Genomic DNA, 15,894 nt, shown 5'->3' with positions numbered 1-15,894 from the left:
GGCTATAGGCAAACCAAGCAAAGCTAGGACCTTTGGAGATTTGGCTGATGTTTTCAATTGGAATGTGCTGAAGAACTTCAGTGAAACTTGTACTTAAGTCTCGGACAAAAAGAGGTGATCGATCAAAGAAAATTTGAAGAATAATAGATAAATGAGACATCCTTCTGCTGACTTCATTGTCCAGTTTTATTGAAATGAACAAGCAAAATTTGATACAATTCTTGACCACAGAATTGCACACAAAGGCACAGCATCTCCATCAAAATAATCAAATCATCATCATTGAAGGTGGATTAAGCAGCCCAGATACAGCAGTATCTTCCATAGATCTATCTGAAGCAATGCCAAATCTACTGTCAACACATAAAGAGGCAGATACACGAATGGTGACCAATGTCATGGATGCCTCCTGCAATGGATACGACCACAGTGTCATTCACAGCCGAGACACTGATGTGTTAGTACAGTTGAAACATAAACATCTGTTTTCTGCTCAGATATGAATGGGTGCATATCAGTTGATGATGTACATCATTCTCTCATTCTCTCAGATGTTGTAGCAGCTCTACCATCATTCCATGCGGTCACAGGTTGTGGACCTGGAACATATTTATCGCACAACCATGTTTGTTGCATTCAACAGAATAAACTGGTGCCTTCAACATGAAAGAGACAGACTCACTTGTCATCAAAGTGTACAATCCAGCATCGACTGCAACTAGCATTAATACACTTACAGCTGACATGTTCCACAGAGTTGGAGACCTAGAGGAACTCCCACCACACAACCTCTACTCAGATGTCAACACATGTGCATCACGTGGTGTTCCGCACACAAAGGAAAAACTGACATTCCACCACCAGAAGGGTATAGGTGGACGTCTACAGACGATGTCATACAATCCATCCCAATGACCCAGGAATGAATGCCAGCACTGTGTCTAGAATTGCTCACCTGTAAATGCACGACAGGTAGATGCTCCAACATCATAGGATGTTCCCTTGAAATGCAGTTCTGCTATGTCATGCCTAAACAGAAACAACTTACCTACCTCTCCAGATGAGACGGACTCTGACGGTGACTAGAGATGACATTTCACATTTTAGTTTTAATACTTCATAATACTACAAGTATTCTCATGTTTGTTTCTTCACTCAAATTATAAACTAGTGAAATGCTCAGACAAAAGTGCAGTATATCTACAATTTTGAGTGAAAATATGTCCATTTGAATTTAAATCTAAATTTGGTTATGGGTTGAAGTCGTGAGAGAAATTAGCTTTCAATATTTCCTTTTTTCATTGTTGGGGATCAATTTACCACAGGAGTCAGTGAATAATGTACATCATTGAAAAGACAATGTGAAAAGCTTTCATATGATATATTACGTGACCATGTTGAAGAACAATATAAGATCTTGATTTTGAAAACAGGTCAAAATGGCGGCCATCTTGAAATTCAAGATGGCCACCATAACTGCTCACAGAAAAACTTGAAACATCATTTTTCTTTATGAATTTCATAGTTTGGTGTTTTTAAGCATTGTTGCAATTATCCCACTCATCCACTACAGCAACATCATCTACCACCATATCTCAATATGCAATTTTCGTCAAAATTGTTTTTTTGGGGGTGAGGTAACATTGTATACAATATCTCAACCCGTATGTAATATATTTTCATTTTGTTTTTTGTGTAGGGTAGTACAAAGGTTAAGGCAGATTTTAATACCCAGTTATAGTGGTTTTATTGTCACAATTCAATGGAATTAGTGGTTTACCTACTCACAAGATGTGAAAATGAAGTAAAAAAACATGATTTTTACCAATGTTTCCACTGAGAATAAGAGTAACAGTTAAATGAAACAAAATGTTTGCCGAATTCAGATTACCGAACATATTACCTGTTATCAAAGACATAATTTGGATAGTTTAATGCCTTAATAAAAATGTTACAGCCAATTTTGTCAAATTATGCATTTTTCCTTCAATTTATGCAATTTTGACCCTCTGAAAATTCCTGCACACACTTCCAAGCTTACTACCCAATGACAATTGTGTACATATACCTCCTTTATGCAATAGAAAAGGTTTAAGGTATACAGGAAAATGTGGGAACGAAAATCTTGTTTTTCACCCTTGGCCAACTGACTATGGGGGTTGTTTAGTTACGTCGTTGGCCCACCTTGCGTCATCTTTAAAAGTCCAGTTTCCACCCTTCCCGAGCTAGGCTGGAATTCCTTACCGTATACCCACCTGCCATACAATTGTATTGATTTATCTTCATATGCCAACTACATAGATATAAAGCAGATAGATAGATATGTCGAGTGTGGTGGACGTTTTATCTTATATACCTTTGGTTTTTTTCGTATCGTAAGTGTCCTAGTTTTCGTGACCTTATGGACATTCCTCGCAGATCCTGTCCATGCCGAGCAAGAGGTCTGTCTTGTTGAGATTAGGGCTAAGGTGAAATGGAGTTTAACGTCGTGAGCAATGCCTTTACTAGTTCGGACTTATAGTACTTGCCCACTGAGATAAAAGGCTGTCCTTCAGTTCAGAGTTATCAAGTAGACGTATTTGTATCTGAATTGGGCAAAATTTTACGTTATTTAGAGAACCTGTAATTTTGTCTTATATACTTATGCTTCTAAACAATTTTGACTTCTTTTTGTATTGGATGAATTAGTCGAAAGAATACTAGTTTTCAGCAATGTGGGGTCCAGATTGAAACGGATGTGATTCACCTTCCTCCATTAAGTTTCCTTCCGAAATTAACAGATAATCATGTTGCTTGCGCATATTTTCTCACCGCTGTTCCCCCGTGTGCATTACAGGATAGCCCGCGAAGAACCGGGGTATAATACGAGTAGGTCTTCAGCAACCCATGCTTGCCGTAAAAGGAGACTATGCGTGTCGTAAGAGGCGACTAACGGGATCGGATGGTCAGACTCGCTGACTTGGTTCACCTTTTCGCGTACACTTGGTATCATCACTGGTTGGTAGTGTTAGTAGATATTTTTATGATTATGGAAATGGTTTTCGTCGCTTTTATTAGTTTCCCGACCACGACACACACACACACACGCGGGCACGCACGCACGCACGCACGCACGCACGCACGCACACACACTTCTCTTTTACTATACTCCCTCTGAAAGTGTCAGCTATGAAAATCAACAATGACAGAGAGTACAGCGCCCTACATTTTATTCATGTGATAGTAAAACCGTTTACATATTTAGAACATGAAAACAGTCGTGATGAAGCTATCTCTGCCAGTCTATTAATAGAACGATAACCTAGTAATGGTTCTGTACTTCACTTCAACCTTGTTTTCTAGTTCTACGTTAATGTTGACTTTGACTCTTAACCTTGACGTATATAATGAACAGATCTAGTCTTTTAGATTCTACACCGGAACAGCTGGTCTTGTGTCATTCTTGTCATTTTTACCTGTCATGTGTAGGAACACTGGCGTATGTCTTGATGGAGATTCTGTAATTTTAATAGCCCATCCCCTCCATTAGATGCACATGGGAAAAGAACACTTCATGTTTTATGTAAGTACGTACGGAATTTGCGATACCTTTAACGTCAACATGCTTCCCTGGCCGATTTCTACCAAAATACGTTGAAAGATGGAACGTGTTATTTCGCTGCCTAAGAGCATACTGGCTCTGAGTCATCACAATGAGTTTGAGTGAGGGGATCCCGTTAAACGAGTGAATGGTATCTAAGTAGGTTAGCATTATAAAAACTGCAAAATTATACGTCCTCACTATAGCTGGTACAAGCAGTCACACATACATACGTGCATGCACGTCACTATATGAATGAAATAACCTTGAACCCCATATCACCTCACCACCGTTAAAGTCAAACGTGGTTGTGTTTTGTGATTTCCGTTCGTCCATTTAGTTCAATATTGGCTCTTTTCTCCATTCCCCACATGCGTATATATCTAGAGTAACAATCTAATGAAATGTTGTTGTTTTAATTGATACTTTATCTTTATCTATACTGGATATATAAGTAAATTCCCCCGGGATCAAAGGAATAAAACAAGGTTAACGGTGTCGTATTGTATGCCAGTGTAACCTATTGTCAAACATTGTTGCAATTGTATTACATTGTCTCAATTATGATTCAGTACAAATTCATTGACAATGGTTAGTTGTCATGAATGTAGTACTAGCTAATGTAAGCAGTGGTATGGAAGTTACTATATTTAGATGCTTTTGGAGACATGTCTAATCTAGGAACTTTTGCAGGCTAGACAATTCCAACACTGTTTAGAACCTTCTGGTAGGTATTTAGACTATATAAGAGGGCAAGTGCCTGTCTATCTCATCTCAAATTACATCTCGCATTACATCAATACCAGCAGTTGTGTGAAGATCGCTTTTCACCTTGGATATATTTTGGAGTGAGTAGGTTGGAATTGACGCAACTTTAAGCAATATTCCAGCAATATCACGGCGCCCTTTTTTGGAAGCTTGAACATTGCTGCTGCTTGGGGAATATTATTATCACAACATCTTTTTATTTGACACTGCCATTGAATGTTGTACTGCCACTCTATTGTGTACTACCAGTGTCATAGCTATGCAGGTATGCATTTGTTGCACCCTACCGCACTCGAGCCTGTCACACAATATCATCGAATTATCTGCATAAGAGCAATCGGTGTTTCTGAACATATTGGTCGAACACAATGTATTATTTTTAGATATTTCATTTCATAAATGTAGAATACATGAATCGGTGAGAAGGATCTGTTCATTCATCTGTTCCCGTTGTCGCCTATTTGCCACTGAAAGAGAAAACGGTATTATCAGCATTCAGTGGTCTCAGTTGATTTGCTAAAATATGCTTTACTGATTGCTGTAATATATTACTTTGATGTATGAATAACTTATTTTGCGTCGCTAGGTGTCTGAAACAATGCTAATTCAACGTTAAGTTTTAACTTACTTACTTTTCTCCACTGAACACATGTCCCCATTATGACACCTTAATCACATCAGACAGGAAAGCAAGCTTGTTAGCTTCGAACCTAGTTATGTGGTAGGATCAAACACAGCTGACTCATATCCCACAGAGTAGACTTGGGAAAAGCTACTACTACATGCCAAAGATTTACTTACAAGCCCCCAAAGCCACAGAAACAGTGACCGTCGTAGCAGTGGTGTGATTGACGGCTGTCTCTACATTTGCAGCTGTCGCAGTCGGCACGGGCCTTACATGTGGCTGAAAAATACACTTCCCTCTGAACATTCATGACATATACAGCTGTTACATGTGGGAATTAGAGTCGATTATCCTTTTGATGCTGGATTGTATTTAAAGGGCATGTGTTATTTGCAGTTGTGAATGTTGCCTAAATAAATCTTCCGTTTATGCTGTACGGATTTTAAAGGGAAGTAGAGGTACATGTACATGACTTTGGCAGCACAATGGCCATGCCGATGGGTTTCAACAAAGTGGTAAACGTCAAAGATCAAGATCATTTCTCGGTGCTTTCCTTATGAATTTAGCTGACATGCCGGAATATTATTGAAAATACTGTTTAAAGCAGCGTTAACAATATTTATAAACCTATTCATTGGGATCGCTATTAAGTAAGAGACTTATTTCTATAGGCATTAAAACCTATTGTGAGGTTTACTTTCCAGTCGGGTTAAATCTCATAAACAGAGACGTTGTAATGCCCTGGGATTTAATATAATATCCCAGGGATATTATAGGATATTCAAGTCACTTTTGCTATAATATCCCAGGGATTTTACATAATGTCCTGGGCATTTTATTAATGTAACTTCCGTTCAGATAGTAACATGTAATGAAATGTAAAATCAAATGCAAATGTTTTCTTTATATTCCCGGGGATCGAATTCGCAACCGTCATATCTGTAGCCCAGTGAGTGTACCACAAGGCTACAGAGGTGTTGATGAGCCAGACTGGTTTTTAGAATGTCCTTTTCAAGATCCGTACGCCAGCAGCAGATATTTTACGCGCGTTTCCTAAGGTTCATGGAAAATATGTTCGAAACATAAAAATGTTGAAAAATGTAGTTTTAAGTTTCTTTTTTCGGTTTATAAGTATGGAAAAACACTTTCCCTCGGTCGGGAAAACCGCGGGGGCTTCGCCCTCTTGGTTTTTCCCTCTCCCCAGGGCATGCTCTGTCTACCAAAACCTCGTAAGCGTGTTTTCTCCAATACATAGTCAGCTCGGTTCAGAATTTAAAGGGAAATGTCCGTTGATCACAACAATCTCTGTCCCTCTGAATGAGCAATTTCCAATAACACATCAATGTGGTAATATTGTCATTTTGAAAACAACATAATAAAATAAGCTTAATTAAGAATTAAATGGTCATGGTCAAACAGTCCTCATACCTTGAGCGCAGGAACCAGCAGTGGCTGAAGTCAGACAGGTGCATTCTCCATGGGAGCACCCCAGCTTTGAGGAACTATCACATGTCAAGTGACCACAGTCTTTGACGTCTCTGCAGAGCTCGCCGTAGATAACAGCTGAATGGGGAAAACAGTTTCAAATTAAGTTACATTTGAACTTGATGATACTATGTATACTGTCTATGTAGGACTCGCCCTAGATCACGTCTAGCCCCTAAACAGGCAACATGTATGTCAGATACTGATACGTATTTTTCTTTTTTTTTATTAATGATTGAGATAGAAGCATTATGATCGAGGGTGATCACCGACAACGCCGTTATTTCCCCCATATGAAGTTATACTAAAAGCTACAAAACCCTTTTCCATATTCATAAGAAATCTCCAAAATCGCCAAAGGCAGCCAAGCTTGGAGGAACGATCGCAAGTTACATGGTCACAGTCCCTCTACGGTTTTATTTGCTCCCCGACCAGTGGATCCGTTTGCCTTCCAGATACCATTCTCAACTCCCTGGGGAGTATACGTTTACATGAACATGATATTGGGGTGAGGGCGGCCCATTTGTCCAATTTTTGAAATTTCCACGTTTTGAATCTTAGTCGTGTCAGATCCGCAAATAGTGGTTTCAAAGATTCCGATTATTAGCTTCATCTGAACCAGTGCGCATGGCAATGTGTACGATGATCACTTTGTTATTTGTTTCACCTAGGTGTGGCTGATACTTTGTCATAAAACCGAAAAATGTTAAAAATCAGCAGAGCATACCTCACTTACAGTTGGTATTATTGCATCGATAAGAAACTCCAGTACAGAAATTTAATGATAAAAGTCTAATGTCTTGGTTGTTGTTTTACGCCGCAGTCAGCAATATTCCACCTTTATGACGGCAGCCTGTAAATAATCAAGTCAGGACCAGACAACTCAGAGATTGAAATTTAGAACAGAAGAACATTAACACGGAATCATCCAGGTCACCTGGTCGAAGAACAAGCATAGGATGCTGGGAATGCCTGGAACTAAACAGTAGAGCTGTACTCTCGTCTGTACTCACCAACAACAGCGCAGGAGACAGCGAGGAAGAGGGTGAGCTTCATGGTGGAGACAGTGGGTTTTATGTTCTGAAAGAAACGTTGACTTTTTTCCTTATATACCTTTGATTTTTATCTTATCGTCACCTATCCTATTTAGGAATCGTGACATCATGGTCATTCAGGGTAGATTTTATCCTTGGAGGGCAAGAGTTCTGTCTACTTGAGATAAGAGGCGGAATGAGGTGAAATGGAGTTTAACATCCCGATCAAGATTATTGCACTTATATAAAGCGTGCGTGTGTTTGTGTGTGTGTGTGTGTGTGTGTGTGTGTTTGTGTTTGTGTGCGCGTGCGTGTGCGTGTGTGTGTGTGTGTGTTTGTGTGTGTGTGTGTGTGTGTGTGTGTGTGTGATAGATACCTCACTCAGACACATCATGCTGGCCGACCAGAACTTGTTTTATCCCCTTTAATTAACGCCGGCCGTCAGGCAAAAATAGGCGAATTTGAATAAATTTGGGTAAATTCTTGTTATGCACTTGCTTCTTAAACATTTCAACTTCTTTTTATATTTGACAATTAAAAAACATGAGGTTCTAATTCATATCCTGGCTATCTCATTGAAAAGGAGTTTATTCACTGAAAAAATTGTGTTGTTTAAAAGATTTGATGTGTTGCTTAGTCACCATACTAACCCCTGAAAGGGTCAGCTGTGAAAATCGACAATGATCGTGAGGACAACGACCTACATTTTACATATCAGCTGATAGTACACACCGTTCCACAGAACAGGAAAACATTCGTGATGTAGCTATCTCTACTAATCTATTTATAAAAAGATAATCGTTTTATGATTCTGTACTTCACTTCAACCTTTGTCTCAAAGATGGGTCAACATCAAAGTCGACTTTTACTCTTATATACATCTAACCTCTGGTCCTTTAGAGTTACTGGGAGTTGGGATAACAGGGATTCGGATTACAAAGTTCGTTTAAAGGGGAGCAGTTATATGTCATATTGAAATATATATTTCTATTCTTGGCGATAACATTTCGTTGTCCGGTTCAGAAAAGCCCACATCACTCTAAATCTAATCGAGTGGTTGATTGCGTAATGTCTCATTTACGAGTGTCGTCTTCTTGACAAACAAGGAAGGCGGGTTACCTTCAAGACATGGCCTAATAAGAGAGAGAATCAGCTTCAATATCCTGGAATTGATTTGGAGTTTAGTGTACACCTCTAATTCCGGGATTTTCTGTGTCAGGTTGAACTGAAATTAAATAAACATTCCAAGGCATCAGAGCTATTCAGACAACAATAACACTATCTTTATGGCATGGTTTCTTGTCAGCAATGACACCATGAGAGCTCAAATACTTGATGTCACACAGGTTAGAAACCAGGTTTCCTTGCATGTAGAGACTTGTCAGAGTCATGAAGCGACAAAACCTCTTTCAGAACCGTAAGAAATATTGTTGTACGATTCCAACAACTGCATATGTAAATGAATCACATGGCATGGCAACCTTCTTTCATTTACTCAGCAAGATCTTGAAAAAATGTCTGATTGGGTCCCCAAACAGTATTTGTCAGCAAAATTTGTCATAATTCAATTATCATTTTCAAAGAGCGTCATACAACTCTTCCTCAATCCTTGTCAACTTTTCGTGAACACCTGGTGTCATCACTATTTGCTGTGGATTCATAAACGCAAGCTCATGGGTCGGAATAGTACATTAGTATCTGCTGTCATGATTATGTTTAGGGCTCTGACGATTTTATGTATAAAAAATTCATCATTATACAAACCCCCCGTTTCTGACAAAACAAATCGGTACTGTTAATTATAAGTTGAAAATATAGCTTCTTTCGGACAGTTCCGTATGGTTCCCAAGAGAGGGTGAATCAATTAATTGACATATGGATGAAGTGATAAAAATGTAAGTTTACTTTACAAGAGTATGTTCAAAACAAATGTACCGTGAGGGGGTTCAGGTAAAGTAAGGGACGTAAAGCATTTACACGAGAGCAATGGGGGTAGTTTGGAAGTTTGAAGTTGCGGTGATAGATAGATTGTCTTTATTACCTCCAGTTTTGAAGATACATTATATAAGATAGATACATGAATATAGATAAAAACTAAACAAAGTACGTAGTTACATGTCATTGTGAAGGGGGTTGTGAACAAATGCTGCCACTTGTTAACATAATGAGAGACTGGTAGCATAGTTTCGCCCCATATATCAAGCCCAAGGTCTTTCATGCAATCAGACAGTCCGCCTAACAGGAAAGACATGATAACATCATCATCATTCGACCAAAGATCAACATAGGAATTCGCATCTGTGATTTCAAAGATATTTTTGAACATTTCATTTCTTTCTTGCATATTAATAGTACATTAAATGTGTCTGACTTTATCATGGGCTACAGTTCCGCAATGACACTCTCGCGATTCCATCTTATAGCATCCTATTTTGACCATATTAGGCAGAAGAAAAAACTTTGAAGGAAATCGTAAAGAAAGTTGCCAAATCCTGATCTGATACTAGTATATCTTAACAGGTCCTGTTGGTCGCACATTTGTTTCGGAAAGCCTCACAGAATCTACATTTCTTATCTTTTCATTCACAAGACTAGTCCATTTACATTTACTGGAAACATAACAACTAGCTATGTAATCATTCCAGACATGGAAAAGATCGTATTTATGTACAAGGCGCAGCATGTTGAAACAGGTAGATTTATAACATCTTTTTGTCAAATCTGGTTGACATTTGTATTGCCCAAGTCTGCAAATAAATAGTTGTTTGAAATAGAAACAAATGTTACGGTTTATGAAGGAGGGTATTAATTAAATCCTACCGTTTAATTTTGATCTGACATGTAATTGGTAGTACTTGTGTTGCAGTAGTGTCTGTGCCTATCATACGTAAGAGAAGTGGATGCGATGTGTATGGAATATCAGGTGGTTAACCTCGACTGAAGGACTGTGGAAGCAGTGACTTACACGATGTTTTAATTAAATGTTTGTGCTTATGACTATTAGGCTTGTGTGGCCAGTGTGGAGTTCACTAATTGTCTTGGCCGTTAAATTGTTTTCGTGGTATCATGTAACTTTGTGTTGATGTAATTTTTACTTTGTTTGTTTAAGATCTTTTGTACCCGTTGAGATTTGGTATTGAGTTGATCATTTAGCTTTGAGCTTACGTAGGGTAATAGCTTGGGTGTGATATTGCTGTGGCCGTGTTTGGAGTTTACCGTGTTAAAGCCCTGATTTGGCAGTTTTGCGGGTTCTTCGTTTTCGAAATATTCCGATGTGGGTTGGCACCCAAACCAAGTGAACCTCCCTGTCCTGTTTTTGGATCGTTTTTACCATTGAGGGTATTTTACCTGTTTACCCCTCATTTTAGAATGATTATTTTGCAGTTCTTTTAAGCTACTTTGTGAATCAGTACCTATTGCTGTTGTGGTTGTTTGTTTTGGAGAGAAATTAAATGTACAGGGCGTTGAAGATGGCAATGAGCTCATATGTTGTGGGGATAAATAAAGTAAAAGGCGCGACACTTGACCTAAGCTTTGTCAATGGCGATAATGATAAAATGTCTTATTGTTGCCAACAAGAATGAACCTGCATTGAAATGACCAATCATTCAGATTAATTGGTTTCTTTTAAGCATATTTTATTCCCAATAGTGAAAAGGATGGGGTAAAAGTGGTCTAACTTAGAACACCTTATCTATAATATTTACATCACCAGGCAAAAAGAAGGGATTGAGAAGCAGTATAGAATAATTAATATTTGACGAATGTAATTACAATGCAATGATTTTTATGGTATATATCATAATTGAACAGCATTCACTATACATTCAATTTCACTCGCAGAGAAATGTGCATTGCCATTCAAGACTAATTTGAAATCTAACGGAAATGTATATTATTCAAACTTGTTGACAACTTTTCTTTCAGAGGTATTTAGTAGTTGGAGTACTAAGTAAGGATAAGACATATGGATGAACAACTTCTTTATTACAATTAGGATCGACATTTCGGTGTATGTTATAGCACCGTTAGAAGTACCACTTGCTTGATAACGGTGTTAGAACTCACACCGAAACGTCGCTCGAAAGTGTAATAAAGAAGTTGTTCATCAATATATCTTATCCTTACTTGTTGACAACTCATTACGTTGTTTTGCCGCACTCAGCAATATTCCAGCTATATGACGGACGAGACAATCCAGTGATTGACATCATGAGCATCGATCCATGCAATTGGGATCGATGACATGTATCAACAAAATCAGCGAACCTGACCACCCGATCTCGTAAGTCGCCTTTTACGACAAGCATAGTTCCCTTTTCGGGCAAGCATGGGTTGCTGAAGACCTATTCTATCCCGGATGTTCATGGGCCTCATTTCGTTGTACAATTATATAAAGCATACAATTTACATAAGAAAAAGTAATGAAATGATTTTTCACATGGATCACGACAGCAACACTTTGAATTAATAATAATACCTATTCTGTATAAATTTTAATTTAAATGGCTGGTCATATATCTTAGCATGGTATGAATGATGGTATAAGTTTCCTTTGCCTAAGGAACAATATTTAGGCGCAATCGAATTATCTTTCTGAAGATTTGCCCTGAATTTTGATAAAGGTGTGGTTTCTGTACAGAAGCGATATATCGTTCCACATACATATTGACGAAAGAACAAATACTTATAATAATGATAATGTTTTAATCTTGTAAACGGAAATTGCGAAGAGAATACATGTTCTTTGATCCAACACTGCTGGTATGATGTCTTCAAGATAAGATGGTGATTACATCGTAATATATTTCATATAAGATACAAAGTGAGTGAGTTGGTGATTATTGCTTAACTCCGCATCAACAATCTTGCAATAATCAATGCATAATTTGGAACAGCAGTTTCTATTCTTGCAGCTTCTAATTGAAGATTGTCTGGTTGATCCCTCCGTTCCAGTGTACACCCTTCACAACATTCAGTGACGTTCAATGCAAATAGCTATTTTTACGTGTACTATATCTTTTTTGTGTAGTTTCAGGTGAACACTTGACTTGCCTTTGCACGGGTACCATCGGACATGTACAATGGGCCCTGCTTTTATTTGAGATTCCTAATTATTATGGAAATGTTTTTGTCGATTATATGTGTATGCACATTCCAAATGCGACCAAATAAAAACTGCATGTACTTCCTATTCAATGTATTTCTATTAAACATATACTTCAACCTTCTCATCGAACATATAAATTTTGCAGTGATCGTTATAATATTGCTTATATGACATTTAGCATTTGATGAAAACAGCCTGAGTCCCAAATGTTTATGATGTCTTGATCTACTTGTTAGATTTGTTTGTTATCAAACATCAATGGAATAATCACCAATCGTGCTGATCAATTAGAAAGTAACCTCATCAGCGGAACAACGTCTTCGGGTGATTGGAAGCAGGAGAATAGCGGTCAGGTGTAGCCAGGGTATGTGTTCCAGAGCATCATCTCTAGCATGGTACATCACGTGACCCAAACCAGGTCAGGTTGCCCTGTGTTTCTACGTGATCAACATTTGCGACAAAGACGTACAACAGCTTTTTCTACAACGGCAATAATTGTAGGATTCAAGGATATTTGTCCAGACAGTGCGGGACTGCCACTGTCAGGCATGTCAGAGGTGTTATTATCGCATCAACATCGTCTACAACGACATCAGTTTTGAAGTTCTGATGAAGTCAATGAAATTGTGTGCCCAACATATCCACAGAGAATATCAAATGGTCAGTCCTCACGAGGATGTGGTCCTTCAGCACCAGACCTTTTACCTTTTACCGTCCTGGGCGCGTCACAGAAACAGAGCTCTCCGACAGCAGTGCCGGGCAGCAATAGAATTTATGCAAATGCAGTCCGGGCCCCGGAAAGAATCCGTTAGCGACATGTCACTGCTGGAAAAGAATAAATTCTCTGCAAAAAAAAAAATCCTAAAGTAGTAAAATTGTAAATATGTACAGTGTTGCCAACACACATACAAAATTAATACCAAATACGAATTTCTGCATGTACTGGAATTGATTTGTGTGGAAAGAATGAGGTACTGCAGAAAGTTGGTGAAACATGGAATAAATCGCAAAAGCAACAAGCACGTGAAAGCATGGCATGCACGTGCAACATCACTTGTTGGGATATAAAAAAAAACCCGTTGGGTTTGCATGCCATCACACTCTGACAGCAAACGAACAGCGAAACCATGCCACGACTGACGTAAGCCCAACGCAGCCACGCCATCGACTGACGGCAAACAGGAGAATCGTTATGCACGAAACTGAATACAGGAAGTTGACAGATTTGGTGTTGGTAGTGTGATGATGTGGGCAGCCATCTCCTACACGAGTAGAACAGACATGGTGCAAGTTCTGGGAATTTAACGGCACAACGTTACATGGATGAGATTCTTCGGCCACGCGTCATTCCAAACATGCAACAACCGAACGTTATTTTCAAACAAGACAACGCCCGACCTCACACAGCAAGACCGACAACAGCCCTTTTCAGGAATCAAAACATCCAGGTCCTGCTATTGCCCTCCACGTCACCAGATTTAAACCCAATCGAACATTTATGGGATGTACTGGATCATCGACTGCGAGCACGTATGCAATAACCACAGAACCTCCGACAGTTGGCACAAGCACTACAGGCAGAGTGCACGTGTGTGAACATTTCCAAGGCCACAATTCGGGCTCTGATTGCTCCCAATGCTGGTCAGTTGTGAACTCTAATGAACTTCACCTTGAAAATCTACTGTTCCATGTGTACCGTATTTTACCTTGACCAACGACAATGATGTGTGCCAATTTTGAACAATCGATTACCATCTGTTGACTTTTTATGTGACATAAAATATACACCTAATGTCACTTTTGCGTTTCTTTTTACTATCGTGATGGAAGTCATATATATGTCCATTTAGCGACTTTTTATTATTTGGTTCAATGAATATTTTAATGAACAAAATGACTCCTTGTGGGGTAGAAATTGACCACTTCAGTCCTCTTTACTTATAATAAACCCAGGAAGCCTGAGCACAGCAAGCCCTGTGCTGATGCCTATTCAATAATCGGTTCATCAAGAGAAGACATCTTCATATGTGGTCTCAGGGAAATGTGGGGTAGCCATTTCTCATTATCATGGTTCAGTTGTTGATGACTTTTGGAGTGAGTCAGTGAGTGAGTTGGGTTTAACGCCGCTTTTAACAGTATTCCATTAATATCACGGCGTGTAAGCTTAATGTGGGAGGAAAGCCCGAAGTGATGCAGGTCTCAGACGTTTACCACTTCGGTGGAACCCACGAGCACGGGTATGGTGCTGACAAACCTAGAAACGTAATCGGGGCGAACCGGGATTCGAACCCACAATCATAGGTTTCTGGCGTGCCCAAGGGACGCAACTGCACAGCGAATCGCGGTGCCTTAGACGACACGTGCAGGAATCACAGTCAGCGCGCAGCACAGGTTGCTGAAACAAAAATAGTCAAGGTTGGATTGTCAGTAAACTTTAACCACGACCACTTTGCTATACATGAACAGTTTCTAATGTATTTTTTTCTGTGCCAACCTACCAACCAACCAAACGTGCAGTGCTATGGAGGGACCGACAAGAAGCTTAATAGACGAGTGACGTAAAAAACATACCACACATCAGTAATAACAAATATATACTGCGAGCCTTAGACACGGTCTGGTTGTACGTCGTTTCCATCGTAGTCACCGTCGTCCGTAAAGGTTTGGCAGCCATATGGAAAAGGCTCAGTCATTTCTGTTAAAAAATAATGAAATGTGGTATATATGTTGCTGGTAAGGGACGTAACATATATGTTCCCGCATTTTAAGACATTTTCGAATTTGAGGTGAGGTGAGGTGAAATTGGGTTTAACGTCGCGTCCAAGATTATTGCACTTATACAGCGACGTGCATGCACGTGTGTGTGTGTGTGTGTGTGTGCGTGTGTGTGTGTGTGTGTGTGTGGCTACTTGTACTAGTCCGGGCTGATGCCGATTTATAGTGCTAGCTCACTGAGATACCATGCCGCAGGTTAACGTCAATACCCAACTCATACACAGTATACAGTATACAGTATACTCCGAGCCTACCAGTCCTTGTTTTAGCCCATTAAATGCCGAGCGCCAGACAGGGTAACAACAATTGTAAACCTATAAAAAGTGTGTTCTGTGTTGTGATTGGTTAATTTGGGTCACATGACCAAATGTCAAAGGGTGAAAATACGATTTGCATTCCCTGACCGAATCACTGTGTAGGAATACATAATTACTCAGCATTTTTTGCATACTAATTAACAATGGACGCAAATTAGAATACAAAATTAACATTCATAACAAATATTTTGATTTTCTCT

The 15,894-nt window shown here is 39.1% G+C and overlaps 1 protein-coding gene across 1 annotated transcript; it reads right to left on the bottom strand.

The window, feature by feature from the left end:
* Positions 1-4,721: 4,721 nt before the first annotated feature.
* LOC124141993 (integrin beta-5-like) lies at positions 4,722-7,588 on the bottom strand. The gene is made up of 4 exons (XM_046510215.2): positions 7,472-7,588; positions 6,402-6,536; positions 5,150-5,252; positions 4,722-4,815 (listed from the first exon to the last, which is right to left on the bottom strand). Exons 1-4 carry the CDS (start codon positions 7,512-7,514, stop codon positions 4,806-4,808), a joined length of 291 nt encoding a protein of 96 aa, XP_046366171.2. The 5' UTR covers positions 7,515-7,588; the 3' UTR covers positions 4,722-4,805.
* Positions 7,589-15,894: the final 8,306 nt, after the last annotated feature.

The sequence above is a fragment of the Haliotis rufescens genome, unplaced genomic scaffold (assembly GCF_023055435.1).
Source record: "Haliotis rufescens isolate VD_foot unplaced genomic scaffold, xgHalRufe1.0.p SCAF_3, whole genome shotgun sequence".
Taxonomy (NCBI): domain Eukaryota; kingdom Metazoa; phylum Mollusca; class Gastropoda; order Lepetellida; family Haliotidae; genus Haliotis; species Haliotis rufescens.
The sequence above is the reverse complement of the archived record's forward strand: the minus strand, read 5'-3'. Positions and strand labels throughout refer to the sequence as shown.

Bases quoted from the DNA above. Each gene is read 5' to 3' on its own strand.
- LOC124141993 (XM_046510215.2), bottom strand. From the start codon at position 7,514: ATGAAGCTCACCCTCTTCCTCGCTGTCTCCTGCGCTGTTGTTG. The intron at 6,537-7,471 runs GTGAGTACAGAC...TTCCCCATTCAG, and splicing joins TGTCTCCTGCGCTGTTGTTG to CTGTTATCTACGGCGAGCTC. The intron at 5,253-6,401 runs GTATGAGGACTG...TGTATTTTTCAG, and splicing joins TGCTGGTTCCTGCGCTCAAG to CCACATGTAAGGCCCGTGCC.